Source organism: Ictalurus punctatus, chromosome 25 (genome assembly GCF_001660625.3).
Source record: "Ictalurus punctatus breed USDA103 chromosome 25, Coco_2.0, whole genome shotgun sequence".
NCBI classification, from domain to species: Eukaryota; Metazoa; Chordata; class Actinopteri; order Siluriformes; family Ictaluridae; genus Ictalurus; species Ictalurus punctatus.
Window position 1 is genome coordinate 11,020,789 of NC_030440.2, and position 18,006 is coordinate 11,038,794.

Consider the following 18,006-nt stretch of genomic DNA (forward strand, 5'->3'; position numbering starts at 1 on the left):
CTGACTCCTTTTTCCGGCTGTGTGTGTGTGTGTGTGTGTGTGTGTGTGTGTGTGTGTGTGTGTGTGTGTGTGTGTGTGTGTGTGTGTGTGTGTGTGAGAGAGAGAGAGATTGCTATGAGAGTGGCATGGCTCTCTATCAGTGCTCTAATAGCATTAATATGGAGTCACTGGCTTCACTCAAAATCAAAACAGGAGAGGGAGGGACCGAGTCTACGGGGAAGAGCAAGGAAATGGGTTACTGTGGAAGACTTGATGTGATAGCAGGGAAAGAGGAGGGCAAAGCGGGAAACGGTGAGATTTCATAATGAGAGCAAGTGTGTACTAGTTTTGACTGCTCTGAGTACTTCGGCAACACTGGATCTAAGATCTAAATGATCTCAGATATTTATGAGAATAGAGTGATTGAACTGAAATTCTGCTCAAGCTTAAAGTATGCCGTGGTGTTGAGGTTTCATCCTCCATTTTGGGAGGATGTAAAAAGCTGTAGTCATACAAATTAAAGCAAGTTTTAGAGAGAAAGAATCAGGAGAAGACCGTAGCTAATGGTAAGGTGGTAAGGCACATTAATCCCGCATTCCACTTCGCTACGAAGTGGGAAGTTGGAGCTCTGAATGACGTCATTCGTGCATTCGAGCTACAAAGTGGGGGAAAAACATGGACGTCTCCATGTTTGTCTGTTTTTATTAAGTAGCTAATTATGAAGAGTGATGTATATTTACCTCCTCAAAACAGTGATCTGTATAGTTGATGTTTTTAGATTTTACAAGTGAATATGTCTGTATTTTTGATTGATCTAAAAGCAAATACTTTTGTGTGTGTATATACAGCATACAAGTCATTTGAAGATAAGAAGTGCTACTTTGTCTACTGCTGTGCGTAGCCGTGCTATTGTGATGTCAGTTGAGGAGATCATTGCTAGAGAGCTTGGATGCATATTGTAGGCTTCTGTAGCTATGTTTCCATCCAAGTTTCAAATTTAACTTCTGCGTAAAATTTAAATATGACATAAAACGTTTGCGAATAAAGCAGAGTTTCCGTCCCATATGTTCAAGAAAAGAAAATCATCACTTCCAGGGAAACTGCATCTCGCTCACCGCAATTTATTATTATTTTTTTTCTGAGCCAATTATCCAATCACATGACTTGTTGAGGCTAAGTCACATGACAGTTTTGATGCACATCGAGGAATTTATTCAGTAAATGTATTTCCATCATAACTTATGCATGTCTTATCGATTTTTTTTTTTTTTTTTTTTTTTAAATTGAGCTGCCTCAATTGAGTGCATAAGTTGTTTTTTTGTTGTTGTTTGTTTTTAAATGTTCATTTTGGAGATTTTATTCACATTTGGTGTTTCCATCCAGCATTTAAAAAAATAAAATAAAATTATGCAAGCCCAAAATTTGCATAAAATATGTGGATGGAAACACAGCTACAAATCTCAGGAGTGATTGAAGTATTGTGTAGATAATGTGGGCCATGAATTTTCCAGATGCCAAAGATATAGTCAGTAAGTTTAGATAGTGGTTCAGGTAAGGACAATGTCATATGAAGGCTGCTGAATTGAATTTGTACACTACTGTATTTATTTCCGTATGTACATGTTGTTTACTCTCTAAATTCCAAGACAACAGTGATTGGAGTGAAACGGGAACTGGATGGTTACTATCTTTTTTGCCCTTCTTGCAGTACAACAAAGAAGCAAAGGTATTGTCTCTTGTAGATGTCCAAGTGAGTCATAATTGCCCCCGGGGCTTAAATTAGTTACAGACCCCATTTGCTCATTCCTTATTCATAATGGCCACATAGGACTCATTTCCAATCGGAAAATCCAGATTGTTCTGAATAATATATTAAAAAGGAATCATTTAATAGCAGCTTTTCCCGTTTTGTGTTTCTTGTCCACTGTTTTTTCTTACTCCCGCTTTAACATGTGCATTAAAACAGATTCATCACTCTCTCCATCTGGATCATCTCTCTGCCACCACCAAACACATGATCAGTCCATTATGCATGTTCATGAGTTGCTTCCAGGAAGTCATTAGGAAGCTGTTCTCCTGCACGTGCAAGTCATCAGTTCCCATAAAGCCATTATGTTGCTCTGAATGTAGCTAAGATGTGATTGACCTCTAACCGCAAGATAGTGTTTGCCTCTAACCTTGGACTTATGTGGTACCGGCCAACGTGTCCGGAAATGACAAAGTTTTTTGGACAAACTCAAGGTTCCTTTCCAGAACTTTTGCACTAACTGTCCCTCAGTGGTGGAATGAACTTCCAACCTCAATCCAGACCACAGAATCTGTCACTAACTTCAAAAAACAGCTAAAGACCCACCTCTTCCATGAACACCTAACTAACCCCTAAAACGCCAACCCCACATTTTCCTTAAAAAACCCCCAAACAAACAAAACTTACTTTGGCTCTTACACCTCTACTCTGCAGACTTTGCTTCTCTAGAGCTCAATTAAAGATCTTGTATGGTAGCACTACTTGTATTGTTCTCCACTTGATCTATTGCTCTGCTTGTATTTCCTCATTTGTAAGTCGCTTTGGATAAAAGCGTCTGCTAAATGAATAAATGTAAAAAAAAAAAAAATCTGGTCATCTCATTTCTGTGTTTTATTTTGCACTCTAATGTTTTGGACTATGAGTAGTAGATGCGATTGTGGCGGCGGGAGGCGTGGTCAAGCATCAGCTGTGGACGGAGAGGAGGCGGGTCAAATTGGCATGTAACACGTTATTCTCACCTGTGTTGGATTAGCCCGAGTTTACTTGTGCGTGCACGTGCGTGTGTGTGCGTGTGCCTGTTTGTGCTTTCAGTGCCTCCACTAAGAAACAAGAGCGAGATAGAGACCATCGCAGAGATTGTGTGTATGTGTGTGTGTTGTCGAATGAGTCAGCTGAAAAGCAAAAGTAAAAATAGAGAGAATAAAAAGCCCTTTTGAGTTGTAATCAGCCTGCCTCCTCATTCCTGACCCAAACTAGAAGTGTTACAGCGATATAATAATAACAATCAATCAAGTCAAATGAAAGATAAAAGTATCAGAGTGCACGTTACAGGAGAAAACACGTGAAAAACATATTTGCGCAAAGACCATATTTAGACGTGCAATTGCGAATGAACTTTGTTCATATTTTTACCAGACATCGTGTCTGAATTTTTTTTTAATTTTATCGGACATTTTGAATTTTTAACTAACTCTGGAAAATGGAAACTAACGGAAACTCGTGTGTGTGTGTGTATGTGTATGTGTGTGTGTATCCCCAGGTGAAGATGATTCCAGCTCACCCGCACATCTTCCAAACTTCACCATGCCATCCACCTCCTCACCTCCCCAGAGGTCCTCCACTGCAAAACCAGAATACTTTTCAAGACCTACACTTCTCAGCGCTTCCTCCGAGGAAGATATCAGAGCTACAGCAGATCTCTCTGCTAACGACACCCTCAGCCAGAGCTATAACGATACAGTAAACAGTACAGTCGCTCCAGGTGAGCCTTTCTAGATTTCTTTATCTATATCTGGCAACTGCTGTTCCAAGGCCAATTCATTTGTTTTTGCTGTAGACTGAATACATTTGTGGTTGAGATCGAAAGATGGATATGAGACGAGAGTTTAGAATTTCAGCTTTTATTTCCTGGTATTTATATGTTGATGATTTAAAGGACATAAAAAATAGCACATTTTGTATCTGACCACCCGATTTGTAGGTGAGCAAAAATAAAATATTGGAACTGTGTGTATTTTTTTTTTTTTTGTCCTGTTAGATTGAGTGTTTTAAACAATAAATAGCTCTGAACATCTACTCTTGGTTTTAACCTTCAGTTTCACCCGTGAAGGCAAAATTTGTTGTTAAAAAGTATAAACCAAATGAAGACCAGAGAGCCGTCTATAGGATAACAAACCATTTTAAAGCTGAGAAAAGAGGGAAAATCTATCAGGCATTGCGCAAACATCGGGCATAGCCAATACAACAATTTGGAATGTCCTGAAAAAGAAAGAAACCACTGATGTACTGAGCAACAGACACCGAATGGGTCGGCCAAAAAAACAACAGCAGCTGACGAAAAACAAAACCCAAAAACAACAGTCAGTGACATTACCAACAACCTCCACATGGCAGGGGTGAAGGTATCACAATCCGCCTTTCGAAGAAAACTTCGAGAGCAGAAATCTAGAGGCCAAAACACAAGATGCAAACCACTCATCAGCAATAAGAATCAGAAAGCCAGTGTGGAATTTGCAGAGAAATAAAATCTGAAATCCCAAACTCTCGTCTTGTATCCATTTTTTAAACTCGAGCCCAAATGTCTTTGGCGTATAGCACAAACAAATGAATTGGCCTTGCCGTTCCAATAGTTTCAGAGGGCACTGTATATTACGCTCATTAATGCCATGTGAGTAGACATGTACAAGTAAGAAAAAATCTAACTCTTGCACCTTAGGGAATAGCAATTTCATGTTATGACAGCTTAATTATTTTGACCTTCACCAGTCCTATTTGAATGGGTTATAAATGGTCACTGCAACATAAAATCACAAAGACACAAATCCATGCACGAATTAGCATGAGCATAATAAAGAAATAGCATGTTGAGGTATTTTATTCGGGAAGCGGAGGAAATGAGCTACAACAAAAATATAGGCGGAATTAATGGAAAAAGATTGGAGTGAACAAAACAACTGTAGCGAAGAATGTCATTTCTGAATGCTGAATTACTTCTGTCGAAGGATGGTGTGGAATTTTTTTTTTTTTTTTTGCATTAGACTTAGTGCAGTGTACTGTACAGGCTGTATGTCCTCAAGTCATTGAATATATATTCTGTTCAATAAAAGCCTTTCTACTCGAACTGTCGAAATTGCAATTGCAGGATATAGTTTTGCACGGTCTTTCACAATGATGTTTGGTAAATTAGACCTTTTAACTGTACTCACACCTTGGCCCGATTCTGCACAAAATCTGCAGTAATGCTGAAAAATTGCAAGCTCCTGTAAATATTGCGGAGTTTCCTTGATTTTACGTTCATTTCTGCGATCGTAAAATCCTGAGGGACTTGACTGTCTTTTTATTTGCAACTATCTCAAACCACAACACTAACACTCTAACTCAGCTTCACTGAATTATTTTTTCCCCGCTCTCTGTGTTTACTTCCGTTCTCGGACCTTAGACGGCTCTTTCTTCCCTCTGATCTTGCTTGGATCTTGAGTAGCCTGCTTGATGCTTTCCTTTTATTGTCTTACTTGCATGACATCTGCATAAATGATGGGGTGTTATGTAAATTAGATGTAGTAGATGAGGGTAAAATGGGGTGGTGCGTGTTCTATACATACGACTAGTAGCTGTGAGCTTGTTTCCAGGCAGCTGAAACTGATTCATGAGTAGTGCTCGAATCAGTTTTTCGAATCAGCTCGAATCACTGCACGGTTTTCTTGACGTAGAACAATTTGATGACTCGGAAGCAGATTTCATTCTCACAACATTATTATGCGCTGAAATCTTTCCTCGTTTGTAACTCTGATGAATAAGGGCCATTTTTCTTTTCAAGTTACAATAACTGAATACAAAATAGTGTTTAATTATTGCATTATCGCAGTGCTATCATTTTCCAGATTTTATAAAGAACACGTACAGTATACCTATAAACATTTTTTGAGTAAAATCAAAATGAAATAATTGAGCCCGTTCTGTTTATTATCATCATCCTTGGATTTGTGTGTATATCCATGTGTCTCCAAGACCTGAGACGAAGAGCAGAGACAGCCTGGACAGAGCCCCTGTAGCTCAGTAAACAGAACGAACATGGTTTCTTGCACAGATAATACATGCTGTATGTACAAAGCACTCATGTAACAGACGGATCATGCAAATCGTCTGTTTACCAGCTGTGTGACGCCGGTAAAGATGGTTAGACGATTGTGCTACCTAGTAGAACCGTGTGTGCTGGAAGGCTGACCTAAATTTAAGGATTGTGTTAGTAACTGTAAATGTGTACTGCAGACTCTAATTTGTTGATCCGTTGCATTGCCAATTTTAGGGAGCATAAGCCAAGCAGTATGCTATTTGTGAAACAGTAAGATCAAACAAACCTGGCACATAGAATTACAAAAGAGGCACAGTAAATCTAAGCTAGAATGATAGTTGGGGTGGAAGGGGTGGAAGGGGTGGAGGGGGAAGGCTGTGTGACAAAAGGCAGTGTGAGATTTGACAGGAAGGTGAGAAAGTTTGAAACCTGATGACGTTTGCTTCGGTTCATTTGCAAGTGCAGAAAAGCACCTCGTCAGCACCATAACATCTGCTGTCAGACACACACACACACACACCCCTTATGTGTATGTGCTACACCACGGCATGAAAATGAGATAAATCTCAATCTCAAACATCTCTCCCTAACACTTAGTGTCGCACACAGACTGTACTCATTTTCACTGTGTTCCTTTTAAAGTTCCACATTTCACATTCCAATCCCGGCTTTTCTCTCGCGAGTCAGCTCACAGTCACACAGTAACATACTGTCCTTGTCATACCACCTGCCTTTCCCTTCTCCCTTGGGTTATAGTTAACAAAAAAGAATAATAAAACTATAAACAACTGCATGAATTATAATAAATTAACACAAAATTAGAGTAAAAAATGCAACTCTGGAAACAACTGAAATAAGTACCAGACATTAATCAGTTTTTGCCTTTATTTGCAGAATATTATTTCACATTCAGTCAGATAAAGTAATTACTTTCTTTCTTGTGGACCCTTAAATGTTGCCTCAAATATGTCTTCCCCCAATTGTGTATTCATGTTGTTGCTCTGTAAAGTTCATACACAAAAATTGCTCTACAACTAAAAAAACCCAAACAAATTTACTGCAAATAGACTGAAATGATAGATGGGTACATAGATGGGTGGATGGATGGATGGATGGACAGTTCATTGGATGGCTAGGTGGATGGATTTTTCGATGGCTAGATGTATGGATAGTTCGATGGATGGATGGATAGTTTGGGGCAGATGGAGGGATGGATGGATAGTTCGATGGGCAGATGGAGGGATGGATGGATAGTTTGATGGGTGGATAGATGGATGGATAGTTCGATGGGTGGATGGATGGATAGTTCGATGGGCGGATGGATGGATGGATGGATAGTTCAGTGTGTGGATGGAGGGATGGATAGTTCAATGTGTGGATGGAGGGATGGATAGTTCGATGTGTGGATGGAGGGATGGATAGTTTGGATGGATGGGTAGTTCGATGGATGGATGGATAGGTCGATGGGCGGATGGCTGGATGGATAGTTCGATTATGGATGGATGGATCGTTTGATGGGCAAATGGTTGGATGGATAGATGGATGGATAGTTCGATGGATGGATGGATAGTTCAATGGAAGGATGGATGGTTCAATGGGCAGATGGATGGATAGTTCGATGGGCAGATGGAAGGATGGATGGATAGTTCGATGGGCAGATGGAAGGATGGATGGATAGTTCGATGGGCGGATGGATGGATGGATAGTTCGATGGGCAAATGGAAGGATGGATGGATAGTTCGATGGGCAGAAGGATGGATGGTTAGTTCGATGGACGGATGGATGGATAGATAGATAGTTGGATGGATGGATGGATAGTTCGATGGGCAGATGGAAGGATGGATGGATAGTTCGATGGGCAGATGGAAGGATGGATGGATGGATGGATGGATAGTTCAATGGGCAGAAGGATGGATGGTTAGTTCGATGGATGGATAGATAGATACATAGTTTGATGGATGGATGGATGGATAGTTCAATGGGCAGTTGGATGGATGGATAGTTCAATGGGCAGGTGGATGGATGGATAGTTCAATGGGCAGATGGATGGATGCATAGTTCAATGGGCAGGTGGATGGATGGATGGATAGTTCAATGGGCAGATGGATGGATGGATAGTTCAATGGGCAGATGGAAGGATGGATGGATGGATAGTTCGATGGGCAGATGGAAGGATGGATGGATGGATAGTTCGATGGGCAGATGGAAGGATGGATGGATGGATAGTTCGATGGGCAGAAGGATGGATGGTTAGTTCAATGGATGGATGGATGGATAGATACATAGATGCATAGTTGGATGGATGGATATATAGATAGATACATAGTTTGATGGATGGATGGATAGTTCGATGGGCAGATGGATGGATGGTTAGTTCAATGGATGGATAGATAGATAGATGGATAGATAGATAGATAGATAGATACATAGTTTGATGGATGGATGGATAGTTTGATGGATGGTTAGTTCGATGGATGGACAGATAGATAGATAGATAGATAGATAGATAGATAGATGGATAGTTAGACTGAGTGTATCTGAAAACCAAAAAAATGGAATACATGGTCAGTCAGATTTAGGAGGACATATTACATATAGTTTATATCAAAATATTAAGTGTCCCCGCAAAGCATGATTTCATTGCTTATACTAAACTTAATTTAATTTTTGATTTACTAGATTAGCTTGAGTGTGATCCATTCACGCAGTATTAATATAAACCAATTAAATGATGAAATATTGTGGTAATGTGGCTGTTGCAGAAGGCCAGTGACCTGGGGTCGATCCTCAATTCAATTCAGAATTGAATTGAGTTCAGTTTTGTTCAGGGCTGTAAAAATACACGTTCAGATTATGCTGCATGTACGAAAACAAATCGTGTTAATGTAACTCATTTAATTCTGTTGAATCGATGTATATAATTGAATTAAGTAAATTCAACAAGCTTTCTTTTCAGTATGAAAAAAAGAGCTGCAAGCAGGGGGCTGAGGGGCCAAGCACTACATAGCACCACCCTGTGGTAAAATGACACTGATGTTTTGTCCTTCATCAAGACATGGTCATAAACATATTGTCATGTTTTGTGTCTATACAATGAAGCACAGCAGATATATGACATCACAATCTTTTTTGGCCATCAATGCCTACCATAGCTGAATTCAAAAGCAATATGTGACTTCAAATCGGCAGTCTCCAAGGAATCACATGACAAAGGAATTACGATTTTAGGTCAAGCGGTTGAAGAGTTATGAGCACTTTTATACTTTTATATACGGCATTATACTAATATTAAAGCGACTGCTACAGTAGTACAATGACACAAATTTTGTTGGGCTGCTTAAAGACAATGTGCTTAACTAAATTACCAAGTTTTGTGTTGGAACACTAAACTGTTGCTGAGATATGGCCCCACATACTGATTGGTGTATTCGCTGTCAAGTTTGTAAGTGCATTATGGTGCATTAGGGTTTGTCCTATCAAAATTCTTCATGGAGTTGTGTTTTTTTTTTTTTTGTTTGTTTTTTTTTGTCAGGATGGTCTGTCATCCTGGCTACTTGCTAAATGTTGTTGTAATCGGATGAATGACCTTGGAGGATGTCAAAAAGGAATGTTTTTCGGAGCATTCAAAATAATACAACATAGCAGAAAATGACTTAATTGCATGGAAAATTTATGAGCGTGAATGTACCTTCGAGGCACTAGAAGCATTGAGGGACGGAGCCCAAAATTTGGCAAATTGACTTTGGCACTATGCCCAGTCAGCATGCCAAATTTCACAACTTTTTACCATACAGTTCCAGGGGCTTCCATAGACCTCTGCCATAGAATTATAATAAGAACACAAACAAACACGATAGGTGCCTACGCACCTTTGGTGCTTGGCCCCGAATGCCTCCTCACAGTGGATTTATTGTGAGTATAATCTGTTTGTGTCTAATCATGTGAGAGCTGTGCCAGCTGTAGATGTCAGATGTGGAGACCGTGGACAAAAGCAGCATTTTCTACAGATGATTGTTAGTTCAGGGTTTAAACTGTTTAAATGTATTGCATGACTAATTAGAAGCTATCGTGACACTCCTATAGTACACTTTATTATTAGTGACTTTTAAATTGATCCATTTTATAATCATATCCAACACGTACACAAAAGTGAATGCTTTCGTTTCTCCTTTCTTATATGTTTAGCTAATTATTTCACCACTTTAATATCTAATCTAATGCATTAATTCATTCATAATGTAAACTAACGCTGTCTTTGCCTCTGTCATACATTTCAGTGATTGCAGTGATCAAACACTAAACAGTTTACTGATTGATTTTCTAAGCTAATATGTGTCATTCTGATTTTTACCACAAAGGTTTTCCTATAGGAGCTGCTGGACCTACAGTGAATACTCTTGCACCTACAAACAGTACAAGTGTTCCAGGAAACCTAACAGAAAGTCGAGATGGGGCTAATCTTTCAGTCGGAGATAACCAGACCTCAAGAGCATCCAGTACAACACTATCTGACACCGTCACCACATCTCTGCCCAAAGGCGTGACTAAACCGAGCACATCGGCTCCCTCTACACGCTCCCAGACTCTTTCTGCCTCCACTAGGCCTCAGATTACCACCAGCCTATTGGCAACAACCACTCGAAGCAGGAGCAAGTCCTCAACTGTTACCACCAAAGACATATCTGCTCCAACCACCACCACCACCACTACAACTACCTCATCCACCACCACTACCACTATCCAGACCACAGAGCATAGCAGCACTCCTGTCCAGGCTAAAGCTCTTGCAGGCACCCCTTCTGAGCTGAATGTTGGAGACAACACTGAATGTGAGTGTCTTTTTTTTTTTTTTTTTTTTTTTTTTTTTAATATTCAGTTTCACATACATAACCTTACAGGGTGAAAAATGAGAAATGTAGTGTGTGTGGACACAGCTGTTGATAATTCAGTGTGCAGTTGTTCTCTTATCGCTGTTTTGATTTGCTTGGGCTTCTTCTATTGCAGCATTGATTCTCTCTTTGTTCTCAAGTGTGCCAGTGTGTGCTTGACTATTTGTTCTAACATGATGAATGGAGTAGCCTCCTATTCATCACCCTATTATCACAGTGCAGCCACACACACAGAGAGACACACACACCCCTCTTTTTTTCTTTTTTTTTGTAACTCTCCAAAAAACCTATAGTGAGCACTTAGGAAAAGCTGATTGTGTGTGGAGAACAATAGTGTGATTATAATCTTGGAGGCTTTGAGGCTGGCCTGAGCCAAGGACATCTTTATGCTGACAAAACAAGTGAACAGACTGAGCTTTATTCCCTTGCCAACTTGTATCAATATAGCACATACACACATGCTTATATACCAAAAAAATAAAAAATAAATAAAATATATATATATATATATATATATATATATATATATATATATATATATATATATATATATATATATTATATATATATATATATATATATATATATATATATATATACACAAAATCTATCTATCTCACTGTGCATGCCAATGCACAGTATGTGGGTAAAGAGTACCTGCTTGCTCAGTTATGCAGTGTGTCTGGAGAAAGTGTACCTCATGCATACACAGGCTGAGCAGGGCAGGGTTAATAAAGTAGACCACATTTCCACTGTAGGGCCTATGATTACCAGGACTACCCTGTCTTATTCCAGACCGGAAAAATGACGGAATCGTTGTGGCAATCTGAGAATACTCGTTGCATGTCGCGCCAGCCAAATTCTGGAAAACAGCCAAAATTAATGACGAATCAAGTCTGGATTTTTTTTTTTTAAGTCAGTAATGTACTTCGACATCTCTACTTTTAGAAAACATGCATATATTTGACTAAAAACGATATGGAAATGTTTGTATTTAGATTACTTTGTAACCTTGCATTGGCTTTCTGCCTGGGGAAAAAAAGGCTGGGTAAGGAGCCAGTTTAACGAACGTAGTGGTAAATGCATTCAGTCTGATGATTAAAAACTTGCGATTTAAGTGTGACTTTTCCACATGTTCATGTTATGCTTTGGTTAAGTTTTTGATAAGATGCATGCCATAATGAAATTGACTTAAGCCTAAGCAAATCGGTTTGTAACCAACTATCACAGTATTCACCTCGTCATAAACAAAAAAAAAACAGAGAAAAGTGCTTTCACACTCTACACATCCATCTATCCATCCATCCATCCATCCATCAATCTTCTGTACTGCTTATCCTACACATGGCCGTGGGAAGCCTGGAGCCTATCCCTGGGAACTTGGGGCATAAAGCCAACCTATCACACACACATTCACACACCTATTAACACACTACAGACAATTCGTAAATGCCAGTCAGCCTACAGCACATGGCTTTGGACTGAGGGAGTAAACCCAGGTACCCTGCGGAAACCTTTGAAGCACAGGGAGAACATGCACTCTGCGCACACACAGGAGGTGTGGGAGGTGGGAGATCCCCCAAGCTCGAGGGTGCAAGGCAAACGTGCTAACCATTAAGCCATTGTGTCCCCCACTCTATACAGATGAAAAATGTAAAATCTTTAAATAACTTAATAAAAAGACATTAATAACAAGAAATGTAGCCAACAAAACAGAACTCGGTAAACGATTCGGCAATTATTTCCCAGACGAAAGAGACCTGCGACTGAGATCCGTCGATTTACTTTAAATCCCACGAGTGACCTTTACCTCAGGTGGTAATGTGTGTAATGTGGTAGTGTGAGCCATGACAAATTAATTTACCTTCTGATAAATTAAAATTTATATTTTCAGTTAATTTTATAAGCTGTATGCAAAAAACAACAACCGTTCACCTGTTCCACCTTGTAAACAAATACAATAAACATCAATGTTAAGTCTTTGAAGTCTGCTCCTTTTAAATATATTTAAAGCTACACTATTAGCCATTTTCCACTGTCATGGTTCTGGGCTGGAGTCAGTTCTCGAACCGCTCTGTGTATATTGTGTATATATCTGAATAATCTCATATAGGATGTGATTGGGTGAATTCATTTATCAGCCAGATGCAAAGCGCTTTAGTTTAATGGTGTTCATTACTGATGCTCTGATCAGGATTTTTACAGCGATTTAGATTTCTTGTCCTCTTGATCGACCGAAACCGATCCAGATACCAATCTTTATTTTGTTTAAGCTTTAATCAGGAGGTCTATCATAAACAGTTAAATGTAAGCTCTCTGCTCTTAACAGTTAATATCTTCAGTTCAATACAATAGACTTTAAGTTCAAACTATAATGAATTTGGAAATGACTCTGATGCTCTTATTCATAAGTTTCTCATAAGTTCCTTGCTACGCATTCAGCACTTTTTGAGCATGTAGTACACAGTTATAGAAGAGAAATGATTTATAATCGCACTCTCCGGTGTCACCCAGATGAATATGGGTTCCCATTTGAGTCTGGTTCCTCTCAAGGTTTCTTCTCAGGGAGTTTTTCCACACCATCGTCGCCTCTGGCTTGCTCATAAGTGATAAACTTATACATTTAAAATGTATATACTGAATTTATTTATTTATTTCTGTAAAGCTGCTTGGTGACAATGTCCATTGTTAAAAGTGCTATACAAATACAACTGAATTGAATTTAATTGAATGGACCCTGGAATCACAGTTTTGTTATAGCATCTATTTTATCTTTTCAATATTTGTCATAATGTACAGTTCAATATATTGCAGAATTAACTTAATCCCCCCCCCCCATTCTTTCCTTTTGCCCCTGGCTTTTGTATGCTACTGTGATCTCCAGATTCTAATACATCAATGGATCCTCTCTTGGCCGGCCTGGTGTCCGTGTTTGTCGTGACCGCTGCCATTGTCTCTCTTCTGATTTTCCTGAAATTCCGACACAGGAACGAGCGTCCGGAATTCCGTCGACTCCAGGATCTCCCCATGGTGGGTCTCAATTGTATAAGTTTATAATCTCTGGCTCTGTAATTGAGTCACAATTGTCTTTACCCTTGATTCCAAAACATAAAGAACAATTACGGTTGTTTTTACATATAACATTATCTGATTATACGCTTATTTTTTATGTTGTAGGATGATATGATGGAGGACACGCCTCTCTCCATGTACAGCTACTGAGTGGTGATGAGAAACCATTAACATGACAGCCTTGAATGACACCCAGGCCTCCTCTGAGCTCGATCATCACAAACACCTAACTGTTCAAAAAAATTTTCAATTATTTGTCCAAACTGAAACGTGAGCTTAATTATCCAGTCGTGAATTTGCAGTCGGAACTGAACGAGGCCCGGATCTATACGCAGCTCTGATTTAGGAGGCTTTTAAACTGTCAGTTTTTTTTATTTGGAGGCAGAATGTCTCTCAGTCCTGCGCTATAAAGGAGCGAGTCTTCTGTGTCTTAAAACATGCAAACAAGGTCAGAAATGTTAGACCTGCTGAGCCTCTTGGGGGCCTAATTCTGTTTTAAATAGGCAGAGGGACATGTAATAATAATATTTGATATTTCTTTTAAATAAGAAACTAAGGCTTGTTGACTAAATGAGAGGATTAGCTTCGTTTGTGTCGTTTTAATCCCTCACAGTGAGGGTGCAGGATGATATGATATTTAAATACACCCCAGCCCAAATCCATCTCCATGCAAACCCCATTACATAGAAGTACACAAATTCTCAGATAAAATCTTAGACCTTGCTTATTTCGTCAAATGTATTAGGGATAACCAAAAATGAAGACCAAAGGAGTGATGTGCCTTCAACGCCAAAAAATTTAATACTCCTGGTCAGCTATAGCGCGTGTGTGTGCGCGGCTGGTGTTTTGTGTTTTTATTGTAGTTGGATCACGTTTAATGCCACAGACCGAACTAAATGATACAGAATAGCAATTGTGGTATTTTGTTTAGATAACTGCTTGCTCTAACATGCTAACGGGACACTAAAGGAGTGCTCTATTAAAGACAAGGTCACTTGGCAGGTAAAATTTGTTAAGCCTGTAAATAAGACGCAGACAGTGCTAACTGTAAAATATAAATATCTAGTGTGCTAATTTAAGTGCCTAATTTAGAGTGTTAAAATTGGTCAGTCTAGAGATAATCTGAAGTCGTTTCTCAGTAAAAATTTAATAATAAACATTTCCTCCATTCACACATGCATAATCACTGATTAGTTTTTTTTCTTCAAATTTTAATACCATGTAAATGATATCATTTAAACAAAATGTATACACACACGCGCACACACACACACACACGTATATGTATGTGTGTGTTATGGTTGTTGCTGATGTGGCTCTATACATGACTTATCTATTAGGAGACACAATACAGCCTTTGGCCTGCTCTGAAGAAATTAAGAGCAGCGATAGATCAAACACAGTAGCATGTTAGGACCATATGATTAATTTAATTCAATTCAAAGAACATGCTGTGATTGTATAAAAACAAACTGACCCTGATGCTTTATTTGTTGTGCTGGCATTTAGGGTTTACGGTTTACGGTTTAATTGAACTTCAGATTTATTCTTTACAGCTCCTCTATAAACAAAACCCACAATGAGCCTAAACGTTTAGCTCCGAGCTCTGAAAGGCATCGTTGTGGAATTGCGTATGTTCTCGTGAAGCTGCTATAAGAATCCAGTATGGCATTTTAAGTGGGATGTTGGTTTTCAAGCCGCAGGAATCGCTGACCAGAGAGGAGCTTTGATGTGAGGATGATGATTACTATGTTGCCTGGATAACAGTGTAGTCATTTGCTCTTTAGTCTGTCATCAGTGTTGACTGAGATTGATTCAAGCAAAACCACAAATACTGGTGTCTGTTATTAAAAAAAGAAAATAATCATAATAATGTTGTATCTACCCTGGTGCTGGTCACAATTCTTTGTGCACATTTTAGCAACTGTGTGCAAAGAGGCAGAGTGAGTACACGGTGAGAGAAATGTGTCATTGTTGAGCAAGATCCTTAAGGTAGAGTTCACACATACAGCGACTCGCAGTGACAAAGTGACTACAGCCCGTTTTCAATGAGAGCTGCGACTTCTGGCGACAGCGATGGTTGGTGACTAGACGTGGGCGTGTCCAGCGACATGACAAAGTTCAGAAAAGTTGAACTTTATGGATTTGGAGCAACTTGGTGCAGCGAGAACCAATGGGAGTGAAGACAGTAGAGCGCACGTGATGCGTGATCCGCTATGCTGCCTGCGAGTCCGAAATGTTTCCTGGACCCAGACTGTCCGCAGAGAGATGACCACAACGTCAAAGAGCATACGCTGCTTCTCCTTCATCTCATAGGATATGATGCATATTTACACACTGGTGAATTTTAAATACGAACGCTCTCCCTCCAGCATGTTTCATTTTAGCAGCAAGAAAACTGATTTGTTGTCAAAAGTCGAATACTAATTGTGCCACCCACTGATAAATGTTAATATGGCAACCATTAGTATAAACGCCTACTTGCGACTTCATATTACAGTGACTGGAAACTTGCAGTGATATAAAAAAAAAAAAATCACTGTGTGTGTGTGTGTGAACGTAGCTAAGTTTACTGTAACCCACAAATTTACACCCCCCCCCCCAACAAAAAAATCATCCCATTTGCCCAACATGGCTAAACAACTGCATGTTCAACAACTGATATAACGTGTACAGTTGTAATCAGCTATGCATGTAGTTACAGCAGATGTACACATGATTAACATAACTAAGTTTTTAATTTTGCCGGAAATCATGGGATTTAACTATTGTGTTGTCGTCCTTAAGCAGTAAAAGTATGACCTAGGACATTTAAAAAAAACAACAACCACCATCTATTGTTGGACAAATCGCTTGTATTAATTAAACGCCAACACGCTTGTGTGAGAATGTGATTATAAATGTGCGCACAGCTCAACTATGTAAATTTAGTGTTGATTTCCACTTGTACACTTGGTCACACAGTATAAAAATGGCTTTTTTGTGTGTCTTGCTGTTTAGTAGGTTGTTTGTTTGCACTTTATTGTTGGATGTGCTGGAGGTGGGGAGTGGTGTGTTATTCTGGGAAGATTTTTAAAGTTATGAAAATAATGTGTGCAGCTTTTTTTTATTTTGTGAAAGTGAACCCCTCTCTTCATGTTTCTAATATCATGCTTGTATTAGATTGGTGTTCTGTAAACACGCACTCTTGGAAGGTGCTCATTACGTGGCTCGCTTAGAGGGTTTCTTACATCATAAAGTTTGGATCAAGCACATGCCTCCTATGCTGCCAGCCATAATTCAAAGTGTCTATCATTTCATATTCAGTTACGGTTTATTACAGCGTGCAAAATGTTTGAGGAGCTGTCTCTGGGATGAGTTGGTGCTTGTCTGAGAGTGGTAACTAACTAAGACCGCTCCTGTCACTCAAGAGCAGGGGAGGAGCGGCATCGATGAGACGACTAACCTTTACATGCTGCACCAAACCCTTCCGAGTTTACGTGACTCTTCATGCCTTTCTCTCCGTTTCATCATCGGTCTCGTCATTGTGGTCTCATCACTTGTGGTTGCTGTCTGATTAAAAGAGGCTGAAATGGAAACTCTAACACATCATCAGGCAGAGCTTGCTCAGGCATTTGGAACTTGTTAAACGTTTAATATTTAGTGATGCTCACAATAACTTACAGGTTTAAAAAAAAGCCATACACTATATTTCAATTCACTGTATGTTTTTGCTCTGATCCAGAATCAAATGTTTATGCTGTTGTTTTTCATGATTTTTCACATATATACATACACACACTTTTAATTCTGGTTCTCCAGCTGGATTTATATTGAACATTATGATTGAATATTATATTCTATTGCGCATGCATATTGAACATTAAGACATTTTGCAGAGTCAGGGCTGATTTTAAGTTCAATTTGTACACCTTTATAACTGAAATTAAGATTAGCAAATGTTAGATACAGACTCAACGACAGACCTTTTTTGTTATGAAGTTAGTAGAAGCATACAGTACATCATGTCTCTCTTGTGGTTTTCTGCTCCATGTGCCAGAAGTGCTGTTTTGTATAAAATAAAAATCCTGTTTTTGTGTTATTATAAAATTTCTTTACAATATATTTAATGCTTTATTGTCATCAATTTTACCTGTGTAATTTTGACTCTTGCATGAGTGATGGATTTATTTGCCCTATAATACTGTTATCAAACAAAGAAACAAAAAAATATATATTCCAAATGACTATAATGTGAAAACACATTC

The 18,006-nt window shown here is 39.0% G+C and overlaps 1 protein-coding gene across 2 annotated transcripts in view; it reads left to right on the forward strand.

Moving 5' to 3' along the window:
- The window catches only part of LOC108257901 (uncharacterized), a 26,316-nt gene extending 8,453 nt beyond the window's left edge, over nt 1–17,863 (forward strand). Inside the window, exons 1-5 of one of the 2 annotated variants that reach the window (XM_017456037.3) lie at nt 87–291; nt 3,267–3,488; nt 10,157–10,627; nt 13,572–13,717; nt 13,865–17,863. In XM_017456037.3, the coding sequence (XP_017311526.1) occupies nt 126–291; nt 3,267–3,488; nt 10,157–10,627; nt 13,572–13,717; nt 13,865–13,909 (1,050 nt within the window). In that variant the 5' untranslated portion in view covers nt 87–125 and the 3' untranslated portion in view covers nt 13,910–17,863. Of the gene's footprint in view, nt 1–86; nt 292–3,266; nt 3,489–10,156; nt 10,628–13,571; nt 13,718–13,864 lie in introns of those variants that run through there. The other variant, XM_017456038.3, reaches the window with a different exon arrangement.
- Nucleotides 17,864–18,006: the final 143 nt, after the last annotated feature.